Here is a 25,735-nt window from a genome sequence, read left to right as displayed (position 1 = left end):
AAAGGTGTGTTTGTGAAGGACACAGAAAGGATGGTGTGTTATGGGTGGCTGTATTATAATGAGTAGAGGTGGGTTTTTCAATCTAGATTTAAAAATGTGAACTGAATGAGCTTCTCCAGCGTAGTGGGAGGCCCATAGCAATAGACTGTTTTTCTTCTATGGGGAGGCCATGCCAAAGATGAGGAGGTGAAGCTAATTTGAACAACTTCTTATAGGCTACTGTTGGGCATCTTTGTTTATAACATTGCATCATATTTCATAAGATAAATATATGTTTTAGGGAAAATTTCTAACCTGTAAAGTAGTTTCATGTAAAGTACTTATAATGCCTTAAAAGTACATTTTGCTAATGTTACTTCCACCTTTTTGATTGGGTAAACATTTCCATGCATGACTTTTACTTGTAATTGATTATTTTTACATTTTACTGCAAATAGTATTTCTGGATAATTTTGTTTTTGTAGCTAACAACCAATCCAAATGTGATGGACTTTGATATCCTGCACAATATGTATTTTACGTTAAACCTTTACGTTTTACCAGAGAGGGTTTATTAAAGGATCTTTGGTTTTACTCAGACTGTTAACGTTCTCTTTTTCCCTCAAGCCCCCGCCCATATGTCAAGCCGTCAAGCCCTGACATCTTCTGGCGTAGACCATTTGAGAATACGAACCTATCGCATCGTTACGCGACACTCCAAGCGATCGGTGAAGGGTTTTGTGGGTCATGGAGGAGGAAGGTAAATAAAGAGGAGCGCTAATAACAGATAGCGGCTGATTTCAGACGGTTACCGGGAGGTTTGACACTGCGGCAACTTTTGTTGTAATACGGTTGGAGAGGACAGACCGGAGAGGAGGGACTGTCGGTTCGGCTTCAGCAGCAGCTCTCGGCGGTGAGATGAACATCATGCTACCCGTCTATTCATGCCTCTCTGGCTGCATACAACAGGAATGATCTCTGCACTGGCCCTACAGTAGCTAGCTAGTACCGTCAGCTAATGCTAGCTACACTTGCCAATTGTTGAAAGACAAAACGGATCGTTAATTATTTTTAATCTTCTCCGTTTGATTTGCTACTTAATGAGCAGCGTGTTGGCTAACGTTAAATAAGAAGAGATACACAGGGTAACGTTTACCAAGCTGATGTTGCAGTTTATGACTGAAGCCACAGTTAGCATCGGGCAAAACAACGCTATCATGTGTACACACTGCTCCCAGTCAGTTAACTGGTTTGACACATGACAGCTGTTTGACAGTTAAAAAGCACCTAAATGCTGGCAGCTGGTTGCTTTCAGGTGTACCCTGTTAAATATGTTCCTACTACTGAAACTATTTTCACAATTAATTTGGAATATGTGTGAATGTGCAGGCCAAAGCACACACCTCTTCTTCCACAGTTAATGCTCACAGTAGGCTTGTGACGGTGAAGTGAGCAAGTAAACAGGTATCACAGTGTCCTGTCTGTGATAGTGTGTGTATTAATATCTTTGTCTAATCCTCTTACTTTGACCCTAATCATCATACAGCACAGCAGCTCTTTGAAACCGTAGGGGGAATAAAATGTTCTTAAATCTAATGCCTAGAGTCCAGAGTGATGGGCAGTCCACTTGTAGAGTGGACTCTCTTGTGTAGCATTTTCTGTAATGTTTTTAGGTTAACATTGCGTAGAGTGGAGTAGACTGGGATTTAAAGTTCTATTCCTGACAGTTCATTATGGAAATTGTAAGCATTACGTATCTCTCCAGGGGGATAGAGAAGTTGAGTAGGCCAGCGTGTACAACAGTTTGTCAGCTGTTCATCCTGGATATGGGTCAGTGAGTTGAGCAGCAGGGTTTCTCTTGGATCAAATATTATTTGCAAGGTTTGCATATAGGGACTAAATCGTCGTCACAAGGGTTTTTGTTTTGTAATTGTTTTGCTTTTGGAGGATTCAGGTGAGTGATCATCTGATAAATGAGGACCAAATAGAACCTTATATGAATATCATATTGATGACATGATACCAAGTCTGGGTATCATTTAAATTAACATAAAGATACCAAAATGTCAAGTAATTTGTTCAGTACCGTTCTTGGAAATATAAACAGGTTTTTTTCTGCAAAACCTTTCATCTCAACAAAAGTCTCAAAGAACTTTGCTGAAATGAAATAGTCTGTAATTGGCAAAAAAAAAAAAAAAGTATTTAAATAAGGAAATATCTCAGAATTTGAAAGCAGGTTTCACATGACAGTTTTTGATATTTGGTGCAATGGACATATTTCACAGCTCAGTACCAAATACGTTTTTAGGTGCAATGCCCAGCCCTGAATGATAGCAATTATTGTCTATGATTTTGGTTATAACAATATGATGATATAGCTTTAAATGTTGTCTTTTTGTCATTGCTAAAATCCTCTCAACTTACTAGACTAGCTGAGTGAAATATGCAGTGAATGCCTGTGCCTGCTGGGCCATCATATCCACATTATTAATGGTTCACTCTAAGCCAGGAAGCGACACGGAAAACAGCAGATGGAGCTTGAGTTTAGTTATGTGACATGAGATCTGAGCAGTGTGGACACGTTTAACATGTTAAATATCACTGGAGGTCTTGTATTGTGTATTTGTTTTTTGGACTTTAAGATAAAAACAAAACATTTCATGTTGACAGGGCATTTCTACAGAGCTGACTTTATTTGTGCAGAATGCTTCGTTTTGTTTTTGTATGTGGGGGACCTGAACGGCTGTCATCTTCATTTGGGAATTAAACTTAATATTGTGCAGTTTACCTTTTGAGTGGTCAAAATGCTGTGCTTCACTTTGACTGTGAATAGTCTAAAAGAAATGATTCCATAGACTTTCTTAAACACAGACTGGATTCTGTGCAAATTGTCAATTGATGAAACTGAAACAAATTGAATAATTCATCTTCTCTCAGTTCTCAGGTGGTCTGATTGGGTTTGCCTCGTCCTTGTGTTGCCATGGCGATGCGGGAGTTGGTGGAGGCAGAATGTGGGGGAGCCAATCCCCTCATGAAGTTGACCAGTCACATGAGCAAGGAAGGGGGTGCATGGCGACACCGCTCAACACCTACAGTGAGTTATTTGTACATAACTGTTAGTCGTTCAAATAGCTGAATTTATCAGCTAAATAATTTCCTACAAAGTGGAAATATATCAGTGTTATCATCAAAATGCTGCTTGACAAAAAACATGTCCCTAGTTGTTCTGTTAACTCATTTTTTCCTTTTTTTTTTCTCAGATTCCCCCCTCTCCGATTGAAATTGCGACTGAAGAAGAGGTCAGCGCTTATGTCCCTTTCCATATTCAGCATATTGTGTTGACTATAATACTGTATAATGTTTAATAAAAGTCTCCCACTCTGAAGCAATTTCATGTGCCTAGCTCTGTGTTACTGGGTGCAATTTCTTAATATGTTCTCTAAAAAGTAGAATACTGTTTTTATTTTTGCTGCAGCTGGTGAATGAGTTCCTTCAGGCGCCCCCCCGGCCCCCACACACATTTGACATGGGTCAGCTGTTGGAGGAAATGCAGCAAATCGACCAGCAGAGCTACAGACAAGCTCCACAGAGAGGTACATGTCATTATTATTATTTTTAGTTTGGGGTATTTTCTTTAGGGTTTGTATGGCTTAGGCCTAAGTCCGTGCACAAACTGTTTTCAGCATTTTAAGCACCACATATTTCCATTATATATTGTCATAGCTCCAGATGTGGCAGCGTTAGCCCTCTCTGGTGATTGGACGGCCGAGTTCCTCTCAGGTCCTGACTCTGCCTCCACACCGGGGCTCATCGCTCTTGGTGATGCAGCAGATGCTGATTGGACGAAAGAATTTATCGCTGAGGCTGCAGGTAGCTTGAGTTTGTTATAGTTTCTTTTTTGCTCTCCTGTGTTGTCACTCTGGAAACATGCTTTGCTTTATGAGCACTGGTGTCAACATCAGTCTGTCATCAGTCATCCAATCTTTACTGACACCAGATCAAAGTTGCTTTGGATAAATCATTTTATTTTTTGCATCGTTTGTACTTTTTAAAATGTGCCTATGTTTTTTTTTTTCCCATTTTGTTTCTCTGCTCCAGATCCTGGACGGTGGGCAGAGGAGTATCTGGAGCAGTCGGAGGAGAAGTTGTGGCTGGGAGACCTGGGAGACAAGGAGAACGAATGGTTAGAACAGGGGATGGGGGACATGCATATAAAGTGTTGAAAGTTTGCAGATGAAAAATGGCTTATATAAAGGCTACGTCGGGCACATAGCAATACATGTGGAGCAAAGGCAAGAATAACAGAGAACAGGAGCAAAGGATAGCGTATTTGAACCTTGATTATGTTCTTGTCTAATTGTTGAATGGATGTGTCTGTTGAATTTAAAATGTTCAGACCTTGAACCTTGTTTGATTATGTTAAGCTCATCCAAAAAAGAGCTCTGTCAAAAGGCAAGGAAGCACCAGAACAGGAGATGAAAGGGGCCTTTAGATGTCTAATCATCAACGTAGGACACTGACCTCAAAAGCACTGGCTTGTACAACAATGCAAAGTACAACCTTTAGCCTGGATTGATTTGTTCCAGCCTACATATGCAGAGCGAAATATAACTGTTTCTTTTAATCATCTTACAACTCCTTACAGTGTAATATTAACATTCTCTTGTTGTTAATGCATCAGGACAAAGGAGTATCAGCCAGGGGAGGAGCTGAGGCAGACAGCCAATGAGCTCGTCTCAAAGGTTGATGACCCCAAGTTACAAAACACTGAGGTGAGCAGTGTGTTCATGTCTCATGTCATTGGATCCTCTATCACCATATCTCTTTTCCTTTAACATTTTTTATAGAGTAGTTCCTTGGGAGTATAGTGAATTGGTAATGTTGATGACTTAAGTTTCATTGTGGTTTTTTAGTTTGGAAAGAAAGTAGTTGGTTTAGAAAAAAACTAGCATTTTATTAGTATAAACCTGACCAATTACTAATGGTAATGGTAAAATGCTTTTCTGTTGTCATTTTTTTTTTTTTTTTCGTTGTTGTGTAGTTCCTGCGATTCATTAGGCAGATTGGCGAGGGCAGTGTGACAGTGGAGAGCAGGACAGACAAACAGCTCAAAGATAAAGCTCAGGCCAAGGAGGCTCAGAACTGGGCCTCCAACCTCAACCAGGTACGAGTCACTGCCCACTGAGGAGGGGATGGTTGCAACTGGGATCACATTGGGGAGGCACATTGGTTCACTTTTGCACAGTATAGACTATTCCTTGTGACTCATCACCCCAGTCTCTGATGCAGAGTAACATTTTCCACTAATGTAACCAAAAGCAGCCGCAATACACTCCCTGTAATATGAAGCTCAAGGCTGCACAGCATTGCAGATGGAATTTGTTCAGCAATGAGAGAACTCTTCTCTTCTAATGCATTTATGTTTTAATGTCAAGCAAGCTCTGGTTATTCCCACCTTGACTCAGTTTCTTTCAGTTCTTGATTTTACTGGGGTTTTAAGTAATTACTTTGACTTCATTCAGTTCAGGCCGAAAAAGGCTAATGCCTGATTTTTGGATTTAACTAGATTTGCCCATGAAATGGCAATATTATCGAAGCCCATTTCTGCCAAGAAAGGAAAAAAATAGATCAAAAGTTATTTATTTATTTATTTATTTATTTATTTATATATATATATATATATATATATATATATATATATATATATATATATATATATATATATATATATATAGTCAAAACTTAATTTTGATTTAGTAAGTCAAAATGTTTACTAATAAGCTCATAATTTTGACTTGTTAACTGAAGAGTTTTACCTATTATCTATGAAATAATTTTTGAGATAGTAAGTCTACATTTTTGACTCAAGGCTGGAGTGCGGAACCTTTTCTCCCCCGTCTGGCAGTGAGAGTAATTACACAAACACTGTCGACCTGCTTAAGAAACGCAGTGGGATTCATAATAACGCCCCGTCGCTGTGGTCTCTCCCCCCTTCCTGCCAAGGTATTGGGTAATACAGGTAGACTGACATACTGTGTACAATCAGAGCCAGAATAAGCAGCTACTCTGTGAAGAACTGTAAGTGAGAGAGCAAGGTTTGTTGACGGCACGCTGTGTACTGCTCATGTGACGCCGTCTTTTGTGGAGTTATTAAACTACTCGTTCTGAGAAATCCGAAATGCTACATCCTTGGACATTTTAAAAAAACTATTCAATCACCACCTGTTCACCACAGCCTACACCTCCCTTAGCTAAACTTAGTCACAGTAATTTCTGTAAAGTGTCCTTGGGTTTCATTAAAGGCGCTATATAAATAAATGTTGTTGTTATTATTATTATTATTATTATTATTATTATTATTATTATTACAAATGAGCTGTATCGACACTTCTGGTGCGTCAGCACGTTAATGTTACCACAGACTCCACAACTCCTGTATATTGAGAAATACAGACGCTTTCCCTGGCGGAGCAGCATTGTGTGAACTCGTTTAGCAAGGGCTTGAATGTAACAGATGTTCATTTATATGTAAAAGTTTCACACTCAGAATTGTGACTTACTATCTCATAATTTAGATTTTTCTAGTATTTTATTTTACCTTTCCTAACATTTCATTTATTCTTTTTTCTATCCTGGTAGAAATGGGCGTCCATATTATACTGTGCATGTGTAGCTCTCAGCCTTGTTTATGATGAATATCTGTTCACCGTGGCTCCATTGTACTTAATTTCCCTCTAACTCTGACATGTACTTTCCCCATTTTTTGACCTGCCTTCGAACTGTCGGCTTGCCATTCCCTCAATTAACAACCGCCATTCATCTGTTCCTCCTCCTACTACTTAAAATTACTCCTACTTCGCCCACCCCTCAATAAACAAACCTCCTCACCAACCGTACCCTCCTCCTCAAAACATTACCCCATTCCCCATTGCCACCCCTCCTCGCCTCCCGCCATAGTTCCTGACGGAGACGGGGGGAGGGAGTCTTCCCTTGGAACCCCCAGAGAGGAATGAGAAGATTGAGAAAGTAAAAGCTAAACAAGCAGAGCAGTGGGCCCAGGTCATCAGGCAGGTATGACCTCTGTGGTCTTGGCATTGGCTGCAGTTATTGATATATTTAAAGTTTTTGGACTAGTTTTGTAGGATTCAGTCCTACACATAAACCGTAAGATACACTCAGCGTTTCATTATTTTGTTGCTGTTGAGTGATTTTTGTTTCTGAGGAAAAAAATCAGGAGTTCATTAGGAAGAACTGTAAGAAAGGAGTAGGAGAAAATGAGCTTTTTCTGTGTTGTTTCTTCTTTCATTTCCTTTCCATTCACTTCCCTCTATATTTTCCCTGTTTTAATATACCCATCCTCAGCTCTAATAACGATTTTGATGACTCAAGTCAACCACTGTCATTGCTCTGATTCAGGTGTCAGAGGAATCGGCTGAAGCCTGGGTAGATGAGTTTGCCACATCAGGACCGGATTTCCAGCAAGCTAAAGCTGCAGTGGAGGTGAGACAAGAGTCAATGACAACTTAAACTCTTAAAAAATACAGCTAGTACTGCACACTGTGTCCTGGAACATACTGTAGAGGCTTAAAATGGAAATTGATTGGTCTAAATAATCAATGCCGTTTGAGGAAAAAAAACCATTGTCTCTATCGACTTAGTTATGCTACAAAACACCATCAATACACGCTTGTCTGTCCCTTGGAAAAGTAAAGGTCAAATATGTCTATAATACAGGATGATATATGATACAAGGAGGCTGTGAAGTAATGATGTGTATCTGTCATGTTGTCAGAGTGATGTGGATTTCTGGGAGAAGCTGCAGCAGGAGTGGGAGGAGATGGCTAAGAGGGACGCAGAGAGCCACCCCTGGCTGTCTGACTTCGATCAGCTACTCAGCACTTCTTATGACAAGGTAGCTGTCAACCTGCTCGGAACAGGCTGAGAAATGCTGTCTTTTTACACGTTTAAGGATTTCATAATTTTTGCAGATACTGCTTTTCTTGATTTCTGAAAGTGATCATTCTTTGTTCTCAACACTATACATAGAAAAACTCTCTTCCTGTTTTCCTTGTGTTTGTCGTAGGGGTATCAGTTTGAAGAGGAGAACCCCTACTTATCCCACCCAGACCCTTTGTCAGAAGGAGTGAAGAGGATGGAGGCGGGGGACATCCCTGGTGCCGTACGGTTCTTTGAAAGTGCTGTACAGAGAGAACCAGACAACCAGTTGGTAAGACTCTTACAGGCTCTGGCTTTATTTGCATTTTCCAGTCTCCAATTTTTGGACCACCCTGTCAAAAACTGTCCAAAAAGTCTCCTTCCTTGTGTTTTACTGTTTACTTTATTTATGTTTGTCTCCCCACAGAAAGCAGTTGTAATGATGCTCTGGTGTGTGTACATTTCTTTTCATTAAATTGCAGGCATGGCAATATCTGGGAACCTGTCAGGCAGAGAACGAGCAAGAATTTGCTGCCATCAGTGCTCTCCGCAGGTGGACAATCCAAATTGCAAAATGCTAGTATAAATTGTAGGGATGCACCGAATCCAGATTTTTGGGGTTCGGCCGAATACTGAATCCTACTCCCATCCTCAGTCCATTAACACATTAAACACATTAATGAAGTAAACAAATGGTTAACACAAATTTTTAGCTGTGACTGTCCTTCCTTTGCCGTACCTGAAGTTGCTGCATTTTGGCTGCTGTCTGTAGATTCCTTCATGCACAACTCGTATTCTTTCGTTTGTTTCATACGCAAATGTTTTAACAGCGTCGATGTTGTGTATTTTTTAGGGTCCTTGCCACCGCGAGACAAATCGGCATTGCAAATTGAACATGTAGCTCGACTTGAATCGCCTTCTTTTGACTGAAAGTACTGCCAAACAGCACTTTTTCTGCGCTCGATGATGTTTTAAGCCTCCAACGTCGCCTTCCAGGCAACTAACCCTAACCTTAACCCTAAACATAACCATTGCCGTGCTGCCTGGAAGGCGACGTTGGGGGCTAAAAACACCAAACACCTTTTTCTGCTCACGAGTTCCATTTTCACTTTCTCACAGCGTACTGCATTGAACGGTCCACCTACGTAAACACCTTTCCGTAATCAACGGCAGCGTAATTACGTCGACCAGAGTTCGCAGAAACCGAACCCCGTCAAAAAGCCCAATATTCGGCCGAATCCGAAGCCGAATCCTGGATTCGGTGCATCCCTAATAAATTGTTACTTCAGATTCAAAGTTGTATTTAGAAACAAATGGAGACTACATATAAGTAGTGCATCTTAGTTTGTTGGGCAATTACAGTTTGTCTGGAAGATTAGTTTGTTTAGTCACCTGTTTTCTTTGCAGACATTGTTTGGAAATTGTAAATGTTATGATGCTCATGGTGCTTTTCTATTTTAGAATTAGTCCTGGTTCACTCGTTTGTAGCTTAATAATGAGCTTAATGAATGTTGGCTCAAGCTGCTTTTCTACTACCTCTTTTGAGTAAATGTCCACAACAAAATTGAAATAGTTGTATATAAATCTAGTCTAAAATGTCTAAATGAGGAAATAGATTCCATCCTGTTACCTTATTAATACGAGTGTATGGCAATCTTCCAGCTCGAGTTGTGTCTGTAGTCACCGCTTTTACTAGTTTCCCCTCTTTCCATAAATGTAATAGTACAGTTAGACCCCATTAATCAAGTATTTGACAATTTCTAACATTTTGCTTTCTCAACTAAAAGCATGTCGTTGTTATTCCCTCTGACTTTTTTTTCCTCTCTGTTTTTATTAGATGTATAGAGCTGAAGAACGACAACCTGACTGCTCTGATGGCGTTGGCCGTCAGTTTCACTAACGAATCGCTGCACAGGCAGGCCTGTGAGACTCTTCGTGATTGGCTAAAGCACAATCCAAAATACCGTTCTGTGTGGGAGCAGAAGGAGGGTGAACCCCAACAGGATGGAGCCAGAGAAAGAGAGAGGGAGAGGTTCGGGTCACTGCTGCCAGAGTGAGTATCACACACGTGGGATTCAGACTGATTTCAGTTTTAAACCTGAACATGCAGATCCAGTAATTCTAAATATTTGTCATATATTGTGTTAACTTTGTCTTCTATCTCTTTGACACTTATTTATTTATTTTTTTCTGGCACAGATCCTTGTTTACTGATGTCCAGTCCCTGTTCCTGCATGCAGCCAACTCTGACCCCGCCCAGGTGGACCCCCAGCTACAGTGCGGTCTGGGAGTTCTCTTCAACCTCAGCGGGGAGTACGACAAGGCGGTGGACTGCTTCAGCGCTGCTCTGTCTGTCACACCACAGGTTAGTGTAGAAGCCAGTTCTGAGATCCTAACGTCTGTCTTCACACTGCATGCTCTGTTTTTGTTTCTGAGCTCTCTCTTTTTTCTTCTTCCTTCTTCATCAGGACTACCTGCTGTGGAACAAGTTGGGGGCCACACTTGCCAATGGAAGCCGCTCAGAGGAGGCCGTGGCCGCTTACAGGAGAGCTCTGGAGCTGCAGCCTGGTTTCATCCGTAGTCGCTACAACTTGGGAATCAGCTGTGTCAACTTAGGAGCACACAGGTAAGGAATTATTTGCTTTGTATTTTGTTTCAAAAAGGGTCATTTTGACAAAAGAATTGTCAGTTTTTAGCTTTAAAAGGGATGTTTTTTGGTTGTAGTTATCACGTCAACTTCTTAATGTTACGTTAGACGGATTCCATGGATGATTTACTGAATTATGAATTACTTTGTAGCCCAATATACTAAACAAAATAAAGGAAAGGTTGTTCCAAGCAAGAGCTAATGAGCTGAAGATATGTATAAAATGGGTGAAAGAAACATTAAGTGTGCCTAATGTAAATTGTTAGACTAAAAGTTTGTTTATTATTTCATGAAAGATGTAGTTGTTTTGATCAAGCATTTAAAGTTAAAGAAAAGATATCACTTGTTAAAGGTGTTAACACACACTGCTTTACACCAGGTTTACATTGGCCGCAAAGCACCAGTAAGTGCTGCACGATTCCTTTCGGCACCCATGTTAAGCGATTGTGCTGTTCACATAGCACGCACCGTGCTTGCAGTTACTTGTCTAACATTTCGGGGAAAAAACATGTTTGTCTTGTGTTAGTTTCAAGTTAAATATCAGCAAATTATTTTGCTGTCTTGTTGTATCTGGTGTAATATTAAAACCTAACAAACCTTGGTGTAATGCAGTCCTTTTACTTCCACTAGATGGCAACAGCAGTTTTGTAAAACACAATAATTTGCCAGTTTATTAGGTACACTTGGCTAAAAACAATGTTGTTTAATACAACGGCTCTGAAATAAATGCTACTTTTTATAAGGGTCAAAATGTTTAAAAAATGTCTCAAAGAGGTGATGATTTGACTTTCTGGTTGTTTTGGAGACTGCCGTTTCTGGGGCTGTTGAACTGTATTGCATTATACTGAGAGGTCATGTTTCTAATATTTTGTCCACCCCATTCATATATCAGGGTATATTTAAAAAAAAAAAAATCTCTGTCAGGAAAAATGTTTCATTATTATATTTCATTATAACATATTATATATTGTATTACTTCAACTATTATCTTATTGGTAAAGCTAATATCAGAAACTCTAAAAAAGGCTAAAATGAGCTGCTGTTCATCCTGTCCTGCTTTCCTTCTACTTTATCCTCAGAGAGGCAGTGGAGCACTTCCTAGAAGCTCTGTCTCTACAGCGCCAGGCCGCTGGGGATGGGGCAAGAGCTGCAAGGGGGCTTGGAGGTGCCGCAGCCACTGTGATGTCTGACAACATCTGGTCCACCCTGCGTATGGCTCTCAGTATGATGGGAGAGAGCGCTCTGTACGCTGCAGCAGACCGTCGGGACTTGGACACATTGCTGGCTCACTTCTGCCAGAGAGAGGTGGACGGCGGGACTGAATGAAAATCAGCCAGGGGAGGGCTTATTGAGTGTGAATGTGTTTCGCTGGGAGGTAAATGTTTGGGTGAGTGAATGAAGCGGAGAGGAATCAGAGAGGTAACGGTTACAGAGAAATGGATGAGGAAGACACTGTGAATTATCCACCATCCCAGAGACATCATCTTGTGGTCATGTGCGCTTGAATAACTTCTATCAAATATTGCAGTATTAGTGTCTACCTGGAAGACGCAGCCAGCAGCAATACAGTCATGTCACTGTATTTTACATGTCTGACGGTCCTCACATTTACTCTTACTCTGTTGATCTGGAGAACTGGGTCTAATAAAATGTCACTTTTGTTGTTGATTTGAAATTTTTTCTCAGTGAAGAAAGTAAAAGATGAGTAATGATGAATGCAATGTGGACAGTTTGTTTATCAAGACACTCAATGCTCTCACAGTTTTTCTTAAGAGCAGGTTGTAAGTTGAGCTGTATACTCACTGCAAATATGTAGATTAAAGGTACAATGTTGCTGTGACATTGAAAAGAGTACTGCTTTTTGTCAAAAGTGCTCTCAGCAGGATTGGTCCGGTCCAGAGTACAAACACTAATCAGAAGTGCTACAGCGAGTTTTTTTTTTTTTTTATACTTTATTTAATTTTTTAGTAATCAATTATCAGCCAGGATAATGAACTGACAACCAGCGGGGCTGTTGCGTGTGCGTGTGGTGTGTGCGTGCGCGTGTGTGTGTGTGAGTGAGTGAGAGATTAATATTGCATCTGATGTTAAGATCATATAATTGTAATATCATTGATAATGATTTCTCTGGGCTCCTCCCATCTTTTGCTCTTTTTCATATTGCTCTTGTAAAACAATTTGCTTCGTAAAATAATGCGTTATGCCATATTGTGTATTGTAACATAATCGTTGCACTATAATTGTGTTCAGGCTAGTTGTATCCTGACTGCAATGTTTAATAAAATATTCAGCAATAAAGCTTTGATTCCAAACATCTGTAGGTAATTGTTTTTTCTGTATCAATGAACAAAATGGCTGACAGAAAATAAGTACAAAAGTACAAAGTTATGAAAAGAAACAAATGACAATTAAATAAATGGAAATCTCAATTATGTTATGAATAATGGCACTAATAAAAGAAAATAGAAAATAGTTTAAGTATTTATTTTGGATTTTTAATTACAACTGTAAAGGTTTTAATTTAAATATTTGAATTGGATTTATATATGGAGCCTGGAGTGTGCCACCAGATAATGTGTACTGACTTAATTAACACATAATTTTTATACAAAATGTAGTTAATCAATTTATATTATCTTTTGAAAATATACAATGATTTTAACTAACACTGTGCAGGAAAAGTCTATAATTATTACGCTGACAGACTCCAGCATCCATATTTAAGTCAATTTCTGTTTTAAAAAGAAGTGAAATTGCATCTTTTTCAAGATGAATATCCACATATTATGTAAAAAAAAAATCATATATTCTTGTGCTTTGTTCTCCTTGATTTCCCTAAAAAGTGTCACTTTATTAAATCTGACTTTAGGCAGTTTGATTATGCCGAGGCATGTTTCAGGAGAACTGCTCCAATATAACATTTCATTTTCTTCCCCACATGTGACAAAAACAAATGCATTAATTTCAAATTTCAAATGCAGCAGGATACCACGCCCAGTTCTAGAACGCCCTGCTCTAAGCCAATCAGGATCGAGAAGGCGGACATGACGCGCACGCTGATTGGTTCATTTAAAAATAACAAGCACGCAATCCGCCATTTAAATGTTTTAAAAGTCGTGTGTGTTTCCCTTGTTTATTCTGAAGTGTGGAAAGTGAGAAGAGCTTTAGCGACACGCCTGACCGACTGTCTTCGTCTCGTGTAAGGTAAGCCAGAGAATATATTTGAGACGGTGCTCCTCGGTTGATTTAAGTTAAAGCAGTCTGCACGCTATCAAACTCATTACGGTCAAGGTTAACGTTACTATCACAACGTTACAGTTTAATCTGATTGTTATAAAAATGAAATGGGGAAACCTCACGCTAACTGACCTTCGCTAAGCTAGCTTGTTGTTGACGTGCAAGCTACTTCTTTAATTTTTTAGCTAAATCATAATATGAGTGTGTGTAATCGTTACATAGACATAGTAATTTAAGTATGTAAATATTCTATGTTAAATTGAAATCATGTTATGCATCGATGTTGTACGAGCACTTTGCAGGCACTCATTTAAATAGTTAAAAGTCAGGAGGGCAAGTGTTTCATTGTTTGTATATTTCTATTTCTGAATGACCAGTAACATTAATCCTTAAATATCGTATCTGTATTTGATACTAGTGTATTCTCTTCTATACTTGGATGGGGTTTTGTTACCATATTTGTTCTTTGTGTTGTGTTCTTCAGTTGTTTTTATTGTTCTGCTCTGGTAGACATTAAACTGTATTCTATTCTTTCCTATTCCCCTGTGAGCCAGTTACCGTTCAATAAGCGTCATGGGATCCAGTGAGAGCAAGGTGGTTGTTTCTGCACCAATAAAACCAGAACCTGCAATCAAAAACAGTCGAGTCAGTGATCTGATAGATCCACGCTCTCCTTCAACAGGAGTCGTTCGTACACCTATTCAGGTAGGTTAGCTGGCTGACTTGCTACCCCACATACTGTAAACTATGTGTGGTGGAAACCTTTAAAAACATTTTTCCTAGGTCGGTGGGCTTGTGTCCAAAACTGAGTGTCCACTGGCATTCACTGATCCCCGTTCACCAACTATTGCCATTTGCCGCACCCCTATCAGAGAAGTCATGAGAGGTAACTATTTGGTAAAGATTAACTTTCAGTTTGGCTTTTCTCACCTGTAAAATGTCCTGTAACATAATGTTCCTGCATTGTACCCTACAGCGACAGTTGGGTCCTTTGCCCACCGCCTAAGCATGCTTTTGCACAATGAGACTGAAGGCAAAGTCCCTGAAGCCCCTCAGAAACTCTTCAATGATGCTGTGGAGGAAGAGGTCTTTCAGGGTGAAGAGCTGGCTTCCACTGAGCCTCTCCTGACTCATCAGTCCTCTCACACCTTTGGCTCCCTGGCTGAGCACGCTCACCTCCTGGCCACCCCTGTGCAGCCCCCTCTCCAAAGTGTAGGTGACTCGAGCCCCTTTGTGCTTCTTGAGAAACCCCAAGTGGAGGTGGATATTGAAACTGAGGCAGACATTAGCCTGGAGGAGGCTGAAGAAGCAAGAGAGTCTCCTCTTCACAAGAGACTGAGCATGAGTCTGATAACTTGCCATGAGGGGGAAACCTCATCCCAGATCTTTGTTGAGGTGCACAATGACAGTACTTCATCCCCAGTGCCTAGTGTTGAAGTGGAGCTACTCGGGAATGGTGTGGATCATTCTTATGCCCTTCCCTCTGTCACTGTTGAACCAGAGTCCCCTGTTGAGCCTTCCCTCCCCAATGATTTAGATGGTTCCCCTGCCCAGTCAGAGGAAGCAAAGCAATCTTCTGAAGAAACCAAAGAGCTTGTTGAAGAATCTCCTTTGCCTTCTCCACCAGAGCAGCCACAGCTCAGCACCGGCATCCGCTGCCCCACATTTGACTCAAAGAGCCCCAGTCAGGTGGTGTTCAAGCCGCAGTGGTTGGGAAAAGGTTTTGGCGCCACTAAGCCAAGAGCTAGAAGAGTGCAGGCTGGAAAAGGTGGCTCTTCTCCTCGTGCGGTCCATGTGGCCGTGAAGAAAGTAACCATGGAATCAATCAACGGACAGTCTGGAAAACTGAAGCAGAAAGGTGTGTAGAATGTTTGTGGCTACTCGTTATCTTTAATAATAAGATGTTGTTGTTTGACATTGCCCTTCTTTTTTTAAGGTACTGAAGGGCGCTCCCCGCTGCAGATCCTTAAAGGGACCAACTCGCCCAGGGGCCAACGTCCTCAGGTATTGGATACAAGCATGCACTCATTGCTAGTGATACCTACTCCTTATATACTGAAACTTAATTTGAACCTGTATTGAGTTATTAAGGTTATGTTGAGTAATTTAGTTGTCCTAAAGTGAATCCCAACACAGAAAGTAAATCAATTGCTGAGGTAATGTGTCCTCCCCACTTTACAGATGAAGCTGAAGGTGTCTACCCCAGATAAGCAGAGGCTGGGACAGATGGACCGCAGAGTGCTACCAGTGTCTTTGGATAAGGAGAACCGATGATTCACTGCACTAACGTATACAGAATCCTGACACTCTTGTCTCTTAAAACAAGCTTTTACGTGTACAGTTTTCTTAACTGACTTTTGTCCTGTGTATATTACTTTTACTGCTGTTTTCTATCCTGTTTTCCCTCTTGTAAATATAAATAAAATTATTTGCATTAAAAACCACAAAATACCACAACTTGTTTTGATACTTGTTTATGCCAATAGCTAGTAATGAAGTTTTAGTAATCGACACTAGAGGGAACCTGTAAGTGAACCATGACATTATCTATGAAAAGCTGCCATGCTTTTAGCCAAACATCTAAATTCCTTCATGGACTAAAGTACTGACTGTTTGTTTTTTCACAGTGGAAATGCATTGAGTTTAAAGTTGTCAAACTGACATCTTTAAAATGAATTTGAAATTGTGCTTAGCAATATGTAAAACATATTCCATGTCTCACTCCATATTCATTCAGAATAAAATATGGATATGTTCTAATCAAAGTTTTAACTGAAGTCAGCATATCATAAATTAACACTAAAGACTTGTGTAATGCAGAGTCCCATGTTTATTAGACTTTAAAAACAGTATTGCTTTACTTTGCAGTGTGTCTCCAGTGTTGGAAAAGAGGCAGTCCAAATTGCATTGCAAACTTAGACATTTGTTTTCTGTATGTACATAAACTGTGCTTGAAGTTTATCTTGTACCATGCAGAGGAAAAAGTACACGTTCACACAGATTCAGATGTATTGCTCATATGCACACAATAGCTGTTATCATCCATGTAACATTTATACAAAAAGTCCTCCTGTCCTGAGACAAACAGGGTCATCTATTTTTTGTAAGTGCTTAGTGAACCATGAAACCCATTTTATTATCCCATCTGTCAGTTCAACAGTTTACCCAAAGCACTTTTCAGGTCTAGCTACAGAGGGGGGGGGGGTGTTGGCCAAATTATGGGACCCCAAATCCTAGTAAAATATTGTCCATCAATCACACACAGCAACTCAAACACTAATGTACATCTGCAAACTAGAACTCCATTTCAATTAAAGTTAGAAAATGAAAAGAAAGTCAATGAACGCATCTAGGGAATCTACCAAAACTAAGAACAAACAGTCAAACAAAAAATCAAACGCTCATATTATTTATATGACATAACTTATGCTTTGATATAAAACAGCATATTAGTATAGCTAGTGTGAACCTACACAGGCTTTAACTTGACATGTATTCATCTCTATTTCATCCAGTGTGCTACCATTTTCATTTGGCAACTGTTCTCATTGGGTTACCTCTGAAGTGCTGCGATAAATGTGCACATCATTATTTTAACCGCAATATAAGAAACTATTAAGAGGAATGAACTTTTACTGAGACCCCCGCCCCTTGTCCCACCCCTAATTTTCCCCGTAACGTAAGAAGAAATGTGAGAGGAGAAAATCTTCACATTACAACCCCTCTCCAACATTAGATAGGACTTGGCACAATTAAAATACCCTCTTCTCACCCTATGCGGCTCCGCGTCCCTCAACCCCTCCCTCAAACAACAATTTCTTTTTTATCTTCTTCACTTTTACCCAGGCATATGTTAACTGCTCTCTTTCTGCTCACTGGTGAGGAACAGCCTCAGTTCCATATCTTGAGGAAACTGTCCCAGGATCCTGTGCAACATGCCATCCCATCTGAGGACACTCCGATACAGCTCACTCTGTTGTCGTGACCAGCCAGCACTCCTGGACCATGGGAAAGAAGAAAAAAACATGATGTAAGCTGAGTACCACTGAAAATGCAGAACACTTCATCCCATTTCAGGAGTTAAACACTGGAGGTTTTAGATGCTTTAAAATCCGTTTCTAAATTTACTTCATCATCTCTATTTTCCACCTGTACTCACCCACTCTCTCAGATTTCAGTGTGTCCCAGATGTTGACGTTAAAGTCGTCGTAGCCAGCCAGTAACAGGCGTCCTGACTTGGAGGGGGCCAGGGAGGTCACCCCGCACATGATGCTGGAGTCCTGGTAGGTGATGAGTTCCTGGTCAGCTCGCAGGTCGTACAGCTTACAGGTGGCGTCATCCGACCCTGTTATCACTGCGTTACCATTCGGGAAGAACTGGAAGAAAGAGAAGTGATTAGAAACTAGGCCTCCATTGAGCACAAAAGGCAGAGATTGGATACAGAAGAGAGGTGGAAATCTTCCTCATACTCACCCCAATTGCGTTGATGTCACTCTCATGGCCTCCAAAGGTCTGTCTGCATTGGGCCTCCCTGATGTCCCACAGCTTGGCCGTGAAGTCGCACGCCCCTGAGATGAAAAACTTGAAGTCTGGGGACACAGCCAGGGACATGCAGTCTCCCTGGTGCCCTGCAAAGACAGTCTTTTGGGTCCCTGTCTCAATGTCCCATAGTACACTAGAAGGAAATGGACCAAAGACAATGTTTATTTCTGTTTTAACAACAGAGAGAAAAGTTGCAGCATACTTTTTTGTTCAGTTACTCATACTATATTCTTACCAGGTGCAGTCTCCAGAGCTGGTGATAATCTCACTGTCGCTGAGGAAACGACAGCAGGACAGGTAGCCTGGGCAATCAAAGAAATACCATGTGAAGAGCCTCAAGACATGAAGGACTCAGTCAAGTCCAACGTAAGAGCATCAATGACTTCAAAAGATGTAACTTGGAGCTGCGTTGTCCTACCTGTGTGTGCAGCCAGCTCACGCATGACTTTGACGTTTCCGTCCTTGCCCTTGAGGTTGTAGATGGAGCACATGTTGTCCAGACCGCCACAAGCCACTAGGTTCCCCGAAGGTGCATAGGCACAAGTCATCACCCACGATGACTTGAGAGGGATGGCATTCACCTGGGGACATACAAGACTCAGTCTTCAACCACTGAAACCAAAAGGACTTAAATCACTGACTCTGAGCGTAAGCCACAAACACTTAAAGGCCCTATAGACATCTTTTCTAAATCAGCTTCTTGGTATATAAGCGATAGGGTCCTGCATTAACACACTGGTTTCTGCCAAAGTTCTTTGGCCATGGTAATATAACAGAGATTTCTGTTAAATACTGTATGTCTTTTTAAACTTTGATTGTTGCTTTATATTCGCTTTAGAGAAATTCTTAAGATTTGAAGACAAGTGTTTAGGTGTTTTAAGCAGTGAGGTTACATGTGTACATGTGAATGTTTGCATGTTTGAGGGTGGATATACACTGCAAAGTTTGTTTCAGTTACTGCTGGCTCAGTATCAGCTGGGAAAGCAAATTCAAGGCTACATGTGGTGTACATTTGCCCTCAACCACCATCACTGTAATTATGCTACCCCTCTCCTTTTCTCTTTCCTACCTTGTTGGTTGTAATGCTGTCCCACACTATGAGTTTTCCATCTTGTGAGGCACTGACACACAGCCTGGTGGTGTAACAATGATAGCGATTATAAAAAAAAAACAAAGATAGAAAAAAAGAAAGAAGACATGTAAGCTAATAAATCAGGCATGTTCCTCTTAATTCATGCAGTTAACAGCACTTCACAAATCTAATTTACCAATCAGAATTGCATTTATTGGCTCTCCTAACTTTAATTTTGTGTTATATTGAATAGAAACCTATTAGATCTTGGCTGTAAAATAAAACAAGAGGTGTTATTTCAATTTGTGTATTTACGTGGAGTCAGCGCCCCAGTGCATAGCGTAGATCTTGGCAAGGTGACCCCTTAGTGTTTTCCTGGTCTTCAACTGGACACGCCCCACCACAGTGATCCCAGCGGCTGCCTCTTGCAGTGTGGTGTCTTGCACCGTCTTACGAGCTGCCTGGGGAGCAGGTAGAAACACAGGTAGTCAGGTTACTGCCAGGATTGAGCTAAGATGTGGTTATGATAGATAGATAGATAGATAGATAGATAGATAGATAGATAGATAGATAGATAGATAGATAGATAGATAGATAGATAGATAGATAGATAGATAGATAGATAGATAGATAGGTAGATAGATAGATATTTGGGGAAGAAATGTCTTCAGTTTAAAGTGAAAAGCAAAGCCACACAATGATAATGATGAATACTGTTGACAGTCAAATTGCCTATTAAAGATGATATGGATGGGCCTACTGACAGTGATCTGGTCTTTGAGACTCTCCACCTCCTTTCGCAATTCCTCCATTTCACCCATGGCGATGGTTGTTAGGCACTGTCACCAATGGAGACAGGGAGATATGGCAGGAAAACTGATAATCCTGAAATGAAGAAGAAAGAGAGGTGGAGACAACAAAAACAAAATTGTGTTACTTGAGAAATCATTCAAGAAAATAGTTGTGATTCGTAGGTATATTTTCCAGTAACAGCATTCCCTGTGCAGATACCTTCCTTGCTCCAGTCTCCAAGTAAGTGCTATTTTGCAAGTCAAACTGGCCCCTCATCCACTTTGCAAACTTTCATAAACAAGGCAGGAGCACACACGGAAACCCACAGAACACACCTACCTACCCACAATCACACGCAGACTGCATGAATATTCAAGCATGACATTAACAGGGAAAGTATTTGCTCTTCAGATGATGTGACACCTATCAAGAGCATACATCCTCACCCTGAATGTACACACAAACCAGTATGTCCTCTAACAATGTCATCAGCTCTCACATTTCTTAACAAATTCACAGCGATGACAGGTGGTTTGTGTCATTTAACACCCCAGTGAGCTCTCGCCTAATGTTGATGGCTTTTGAATTTGATATTGTCATGATTAAATGAGCAATGTTTAGCAATGAACCAATCACCTAATGGACAAACTCATACAGTGTGACAAATGTAATCAAGGCACAAGTGAAAGAGGCAGAGTCACAAAGCTGATTTTACAGAAACAGAGCAGTTCAAAGAGACATGACACTAACTTCATGGTAAAGCAGCACAATATAACCAACCTCAACAACAACACCCTTCTCCTCCTACTGTACATGTGCAGATATCACAAATGACTTTTCCCTCTTGTGACGAACTACTTGTCATGATGCTATTTCCTTTTATCTTACCTTAAAGACTGATAGGAGGGAATACTTGCGTTGATGTTATCGAATGCGTCCCTACAGCAATCTATCTCTCTCTCTCTCTCTCTGTTTCACTATTTGCATGAGAGTCTCTGTCAAAACACATGACCAAGTGGATTTGCCTCTAATTTGTTTGAAGGGAAAAGGAGAGGAAGGGAGTGAAGGAAGGAGGGAGTGACTCTGTAAAAGAAAGATATTTGCTTTAATTGTTTGCCACTGGACTCTATCCTTTATCTCTCTGTAATGCTTAAAGTGAATGGAAGGAAGTTAAAATAGTATTACAGTGTGTGTTTATGGCCTTTATAGTAGTGCTGTGCTCCAAACACCTCAGCAGGTACAGTATGGGTGTCCTGCCTTAAACTGCTGATGACTACAGTGTCCCTGAAGTTGGTAACAGGGGATTTTAGGCATTTGTTCCAGATGGTAAATTGCTTCGATAATGAGTGTTGTAATGGATGCTTGAGTGTTTTAGTCGTACTGTTATCCTTTTGCCATTCTGTTCCTGGGACCCTGCCATTGTTCCATGTGATTAAATGACTGCTTGGGCCTGCCGGATGGTGAAGTGCATTAGCACAGCCAGAGAGAAGAGGAGGCACATGGAGGGAGGGAGGGAGGGAGGGGAGGGGTCGTGTTGGAGAGTAAGAGGTGAGGCAGGAGAGTGAGATTTAAATCCTACTGGCTGAGATTTTAAAGGGAAGCCTTTTGAATCAAATCTGCTCTCATCCGATTACTGACTGCTCTTTGCATTTGGATAAGAGATGGAGAAAGGGATGGGGGGGGCAGATAGTGGGATGAGAATGAGGGAGGGGGGCAGATGGAGGATGCAGAGAGAGTTGTGAGAAAGGGAGCCTGTGAAAGGTGGAATGTTCTTTCGGTGTGACTGGGCCTATGAACTTTAATGTGACCAGTGATCTGTGGTGCTCCGCAGTTTGCATCTTTACCTCAGCTGAGAGCTCCTGGCCAGTTACAACTGAAAGTCCTGCATTCTTGGTCCAACAACAAAACAAGATCTCAGAACATGGCTGTTGTTAATTTGATTGTGTGATGCCTTTTAGTTCCTGTATTCCTCATAGCCAGTTAACACAAAACTTGGGGGGATATGGTGATACTGTGAGGCAAAATAAATTTTTCTACCAACAGAGATTTAGCCACTTTGTATATACAGTGACATCTGACTGTTTAGTATGTCTGGGTGTATAAAGCTGTGGTGGGCAATGTTTTAAATCAATGAGCAGGACTGATTTATGGTAATATTGAAATTTGTATGTGATTTTTTTCATTCAATGTGATAATGTACCTTTTTTTGTAATCACTAGATTAGCCTTAAACAGACATACATGTCTGGTTATTTTATCCATCATCAGTTTCTCAGTAGAGTTTCCTGAAGCTATACTATAACACACCATATATCAATATAACATTACATATTCTGTAACAGAGATTGTGTCCATAAACCCGAAACTTAACTAATAAGCCTTTTCTCTCTTCTTACAACTGTAGGACAGTCAGTCATTTCAAAATTAAATGTTACCACTTTGAATCTAAATTTTACAACACGCCTGATACATCCACACAAACAACTTAACGTTTTATCATGCAGATTATTTCTGACAGTATTAAGAATCAGACAACAAAAGGAATTTGTTTTTTGTCTGGCTTGTATAGCTGATCCCATGTAAATCCCTCTGCTGTGTGCCATCAACACATGATAAAACTAATGTAAGTGCATACAATGTGATAGAATTTTGAATAGCATTTCCATATTTGATATAAAAATATATATATTTTTAACATATGTCCTACACACTGTAAAATCACAAGTATATGATTTTGTAAGTTGGGAATTAACTTTTGTTTATATTTATGTTTAACTATATATACGATCATGACCGACAAAAAACTATAAGCTTTAGGATTCAAGCTCTCAGTCTTGAACCCAAGAGTCTTTGAACGTGATCCATCATCTGAGCAGCACGACACAACTTCACAACTACTTAGAACAAAATATATAAAATCCAACATACGGCCATCCACTCACCAATTAGGAGACTCCTCTCAAGGTGTTTTGTTAGATCTTTAATCACTCTTCCTCAAGCGGTCTCCCTCTGGTCGTTGTCATAAGTTCAGCCTGCCTGTACACTTTCTCCCGCTCATTCACTTTTGGTATCACGCACAGTTGGATATTCCTCCGTCACTCACTCTCTCCACTGCTCCTATGAGGAACAGATGAGGATTGGAGGGATGGAGGGAGATCAGTGATGAGGGGATAAACCCTGGGATGGACAGAAAGAGGGGTGGGGGTGGGGTGGGAATCAAGTGGGTGTAAAAAAGAGACAGAAAGGGAGAGGAGACAGTGGGGGAAACCAAACAAGGTGCAGAGCATGGTTATGGGGTCACAAGACATAAGCTGGGGTGAATCTGAATAGAAAACTAAGAGATGGAAATCATGGAGGGGAGGGGGAAAGAAGATAAATAGAGGATCTGGGAACATGGCTTTTTATGGTGCTGAGGTAGACTTTAAAAGATCTATGACTGGCAGGAGGGTTGGTGTTTTGTAAACCCGAGGTAAAGCTAATTTTAGAAGGTTTACGGGCAGAGAGGTAAAATTGGCAGAGCAGAGATCAGACCGAGTACAGTAGTGATATGGAGAATAACAGCAGGATCCAGGAGAGATGTCTTTCTGGTTCCTTCTTACTATACAAACAGTACCCCCAGGCATGGACACATACTCACAGTGCACAGGATATGTGCTACTGGAACTAGCTGTTGCACTACAGTGTCTGTCCTCTTTGTTCTGAGTGTCAAATATACACATTTCTCTATTTTTCTTTTTCATTTGTGACCTAATGTCACACCTAAGGGTTCCCCTGTTTGGTCCAAATACCCCCCTGGATAGCTTAAGCTCTGCCCTGGTGGGGCCTAAATGCTTAACAAACCCCCCCAAAATTAGAGGTTCCTCTTTTGATGTTCGTCCCTTGCCCCTTAGAGGGTGTGCAGCCCACTGCATACACATTAATTAACAAAGTAAATCACCCATGTTAGTTATGAAACTCACTATAGTTATGTACTCACTAGTCTCGCTATCATGAGGTAGCACCTTCAGGTGGCTCTCTGAGTACGGTGACCACATTCACCCAAAAGGCCTGGGATAGAGCCCCTTAAATCAGCTGCTGAAGTGGCATTAAGTAAGATACTGAAACTTACTGAAACACTTTTTCATTGGTAAGTTTGACTTGCCCTTCATGGAAGAGGCTGACCGTTTCTCCCTGAAGTTTTCACAATGATCCTTTGAGGAGAGTGAGTCGGCAACTATGTTTACTTATGAACTGAACTAATGTGTATTGTGTCTAGAATACATAGTAGTAGTTTGCTGTGAACAAACATAGTGAAACAAGCTATGTACATCCACCACTAACACGTATACAGTTTACAAATAATTAGTAAGACATGTATTATTTTAGTGATATTTGTAGTTCTTGGTTATGCTGGCGTGAATTCTTCAATGCTAGATGCCACTAGTGCCCGGGCTGCTGCTATAACTGATCATTGACCTCCCTGTAGAAGGGGGGCAAAAGTAAATGAAAGTTTTCTGCAAGAATCAAGTATCAGATTATTACTTTCTGTGCAAAGGAAAAAGATTTGAATGATTAAACAGCCTCATTGTGAGTTTAACACAGTATGGACTTCTTCTGGTTGTGTGCGTGTGTGTGTGTGTGTGTGTGTGTGTGTGTGTGTGTGTTTGTGTTTCCTACTTTCTATGTTTCCCGTTTTCAGTGTGAATAAATTTAGTTCTGTAGTTTAAAAAGTGTTTACCTTTGCTCACTCAAGCACGGTGACGACAGAAGCCGACTAGCCGTTTTGGATAAGCTGACCCTGGATTTGGAGAAATGGAGTTGCGGGCTGTGAAATGGAGCGTAAAAACAAGAGAAATCCGAAGCAAGGGAAAAACGGATTTGTTAGCAGGCGCACCGACACTGGCCAGGATAAAGACAGAGAGTGTTATTTTGGGTTACTATTTAAAGACCAGCGTTGTCTTGATCTTGCATTATCCCTACTATAAAACATTTTATTTCACTATTTGTAGCTTGGATTATAACTAACATTGCTTTGGTTCTTCTGGCATTTTTAAAGTCATATGAACTTTGTACCAACACTAACTCATTGTTAGGAGAGTAGATTTTTTTTAAGTCTATAAACACTTACTGAACCTTTAACCTTGTTTTGAATAAATGGGGTGTAAGTGGGTGGAGTGGGGAGGGGTGATTGGATTAAATGCCATATCGGTCAGTCACAAACAACTATTGTGACATGAATGTAGACTCATGAATTTTAATCCTCCTATCGTATCACATGTTGTGTTTACACCTACAATGGATGTAAAGCATCACACAGGAAGGCCAGAAATCATATGTCGACACCTAGTGAGTTGTATGGGCCACAAATAGTAGCATAGTAAATGCACGGAAGTGCAACATATTGGCTGAGTGATGTCAACTACTTACTACACACAGTACTCAGTTATAATGACAACAGGATGCTGTGATTTCAGTTTTATAACTGTTAGGCCTTACATCATTTCTGCATAAAAAATGGAAATATGACATCATACAGCTGTCAATTTCATGTTC

The 25,735-nt window shown here is 40.5% G+C and overlaps 3 protein-coding genes across 9 annotated transcripts; 2 read left to right on the top strand and 1 right to left on the bottom strand.

Annotated features, from left to right (window-relative positions):
- Positions 1-620: 620 nt before the first annotated feature.
- On the top strand, positions 621-12,877 carry pex5 (peroxisomal biogenesis factor 5). Of its 5 annotated transcripts, none has more exons than XM_031299667.2 (17): positions 621-892; positions 2,917-3,073; positions 3,240-3,278; positions 3,455-3,572; positions 3,703-3,849; positions 4,078-4,162; positions 4,661-4,751; positions 5,021-5,143; positions 6,937-7,050; positions 7,396-7,479; positions 7,772-7,891; positions 8,063-8,206; positions 8,397-8,467; positions 9,752-9,967; positions 10,114-10,279; positions 10,383-10,540; positions 11,641-12,877. In XM_031299667.2, the coding sequence occupies exons 2-17, from the start codon at positions 2,960-2,962 to the stop codon at positions 11,885-11,887; spliced, it is 2,037 nt and encodes a 678-aa protein (XP_031155527.1). In that variant the 5' UTR covers positions 621-892; positions 2,917-2,959; the 3' UTR covers positions 11,888-12,877. The 5 variants fall into 5 exon arrangements, with proteins under 5 accessions (XP_031155527.1, XP_031155530.1, XP_031155531.1 ...); XM_031299669.2 differs by having other exon boundaries at positions 634-892; positions 2,924-3,073; XM_031299668.2 differs by lacking the exon at positions 621-892 and adding an exon at positions 1,564-1,933.
- A 762-nt stretch (positions 12,878-13,639) lies between these two features.
- Positions 13,640-16,239, top strand: cdca3 (cell division cycle associated 3). 2 transcript variants are annotated; one of them, XM_031299672.2, is made up of 6 exons: positions 13,640-13,765; positions 14,353-14,503; positions 14,582-14,684; positions 14,775-15,656; positions 15,735-15,802; positions 15,980-16,239. In XM_031299672.2, exons 2-6 carry the CDS (start codon positions 14,372-14,374, stop codon positions 16,070-16,072), a joined length of 1,278 nt encoding a protein of 425 aa, XP_031155532.1. In that variant the 5' UTR covers positions 13,640-13,765; positions 14,353-14,371; the 3' UTR covers positions 16,073-16,239. The 2 variants fall into 2 exon arrangements, with proteins under 2 accessions (XP_031155532.1, XP_035861727.1); XM_036005834.1 differs by having other exon boundaries at positions 13,685-13,765; positions 14,335-14,503.
- Positions 16,240-16,608: 369 nt separating this feature from the next.
- Positions 16,609-23,409, bottom strand: gnb3a (guanine nucleotide binding protein (G protein), beta polypeptide 3a). Of its 2 annotated transcripts, XM_031299674.2 has the most exons (10): positions 23,146-23,371; positions 21,093-21,287; positions 20,177-20,297; positions 19,728-19,873; positions 19,410-19,473; positions 18,759-18,921; positions 18,576-18,642; positions 18,272-18,473; positions 17,958-18,174; positions 16,609-17,796 (listed from the first exon to the last, which is right to left on the bottom strand). In XM_031299674.2, exons 3-10 carry the CDS (start codon positions 20,231-20,233, stop codon positions 17,690-17,692), a joined length of 1,023 nt encoding a protein of 340 aa, XP_031155534.1. In that variant the 5' UTR covers positions 20,234-20,297; positions 21,093-21,287; positions 23,146-23,371; the 3' UTR covers positions 16,609-17,689. The 2 variants fall into 2 exon arrangements, with proteins under 2 accessions (XP_031155534.1, XP_031155533.1); XM_031299673.2 differs by lacking the exon at positions 21,093-21,287 and having other exon boundaries at positions 23,146-23,409.
- Between the last annotated feature and the right edge of the window lie 2,326 nt (positions 23,410-25,735).

Source organism: Sander lucioperca, chromosome 10 (assembly GCF_008315115.2).
Source record: "Sander lucioperca isolate FBNREF2018 chromosome 10, SLUC_FBN_1.2, whole genome shotgun sequence".
In the NCBI taxonomy this organism is placed as follows: Eukaryota; Metazoa; Chordata; class Actinopteri; order Perciformes; family Percidae; genus Sander; species Sander lucioperca.
Note: the sequence above shows the minus strand (reverse complement) of the source record. Positions and strands in the feature narration are given on the sequence as shown.

Coding starts and splice junctions, on each gene's coding strand:
- pex5 (XM_031299667.2), top strand. CDS start 2,960: ATGGCGATGCGGGAGTTGGTGGAGGCAGAATGTGGGGGAGCCAATCCC. Junction 3,850..4,077: donor ATTTATCGCTGAGGCTGCAG/GTAGCTTGAGTT, acceptor TCTCTGCTCCAG/ATCCTGGACGGTGGGCAGAG. Junction 10,541..11,640: donor GTCAACTTAGGAGCACACAG/GTAAGGAATTAT, acceptor CTTTATCCTCAG/AGAGGCAGTGGAGCACTTCC.
- cdca3 (XM_031299672.2), top strand. CDS start 14,372: ATGGGATCCAGTGAGAGCAAGGTGGTTGTTTCTGCACCAATAAAACCA. Junction 15,657..15,734: donor TGGAAAACTGAAGCAGAAAG/GTGTGTAGAATG, acceptor TCTTTTTTTAAG/GTACTGAAGGGCGCTCCCCG. Junction 15,803..15,979: donor CCAGGGGCCAACGTCCTCAG/GTATTGGATACA, acceptor CCCACTTTACAG/ATGAAGCTGAAGGTGTCTAC.
- gnb3a (XM_031299673.2), bottom strand. CDS start 20,233: ATGGGTGAAATGGAGGAATTGCGAAAGGAGGTGGAGAGTCTCAAAGAC. Junction 19,474..19,727: donor CACTGGGGCGCTGACTCCAC/GTAAATACACAA, acceptor TTACACCACCAG/GCTGTGTGTCAGTGCCTCAC. Junction 18,922..19,409: donor ACAGCATTACAACCAACAAG/GTAGGAAAGAGA, acceptor GTATGTCCCCAG/GTGAATGCCATCCCTCTCAA.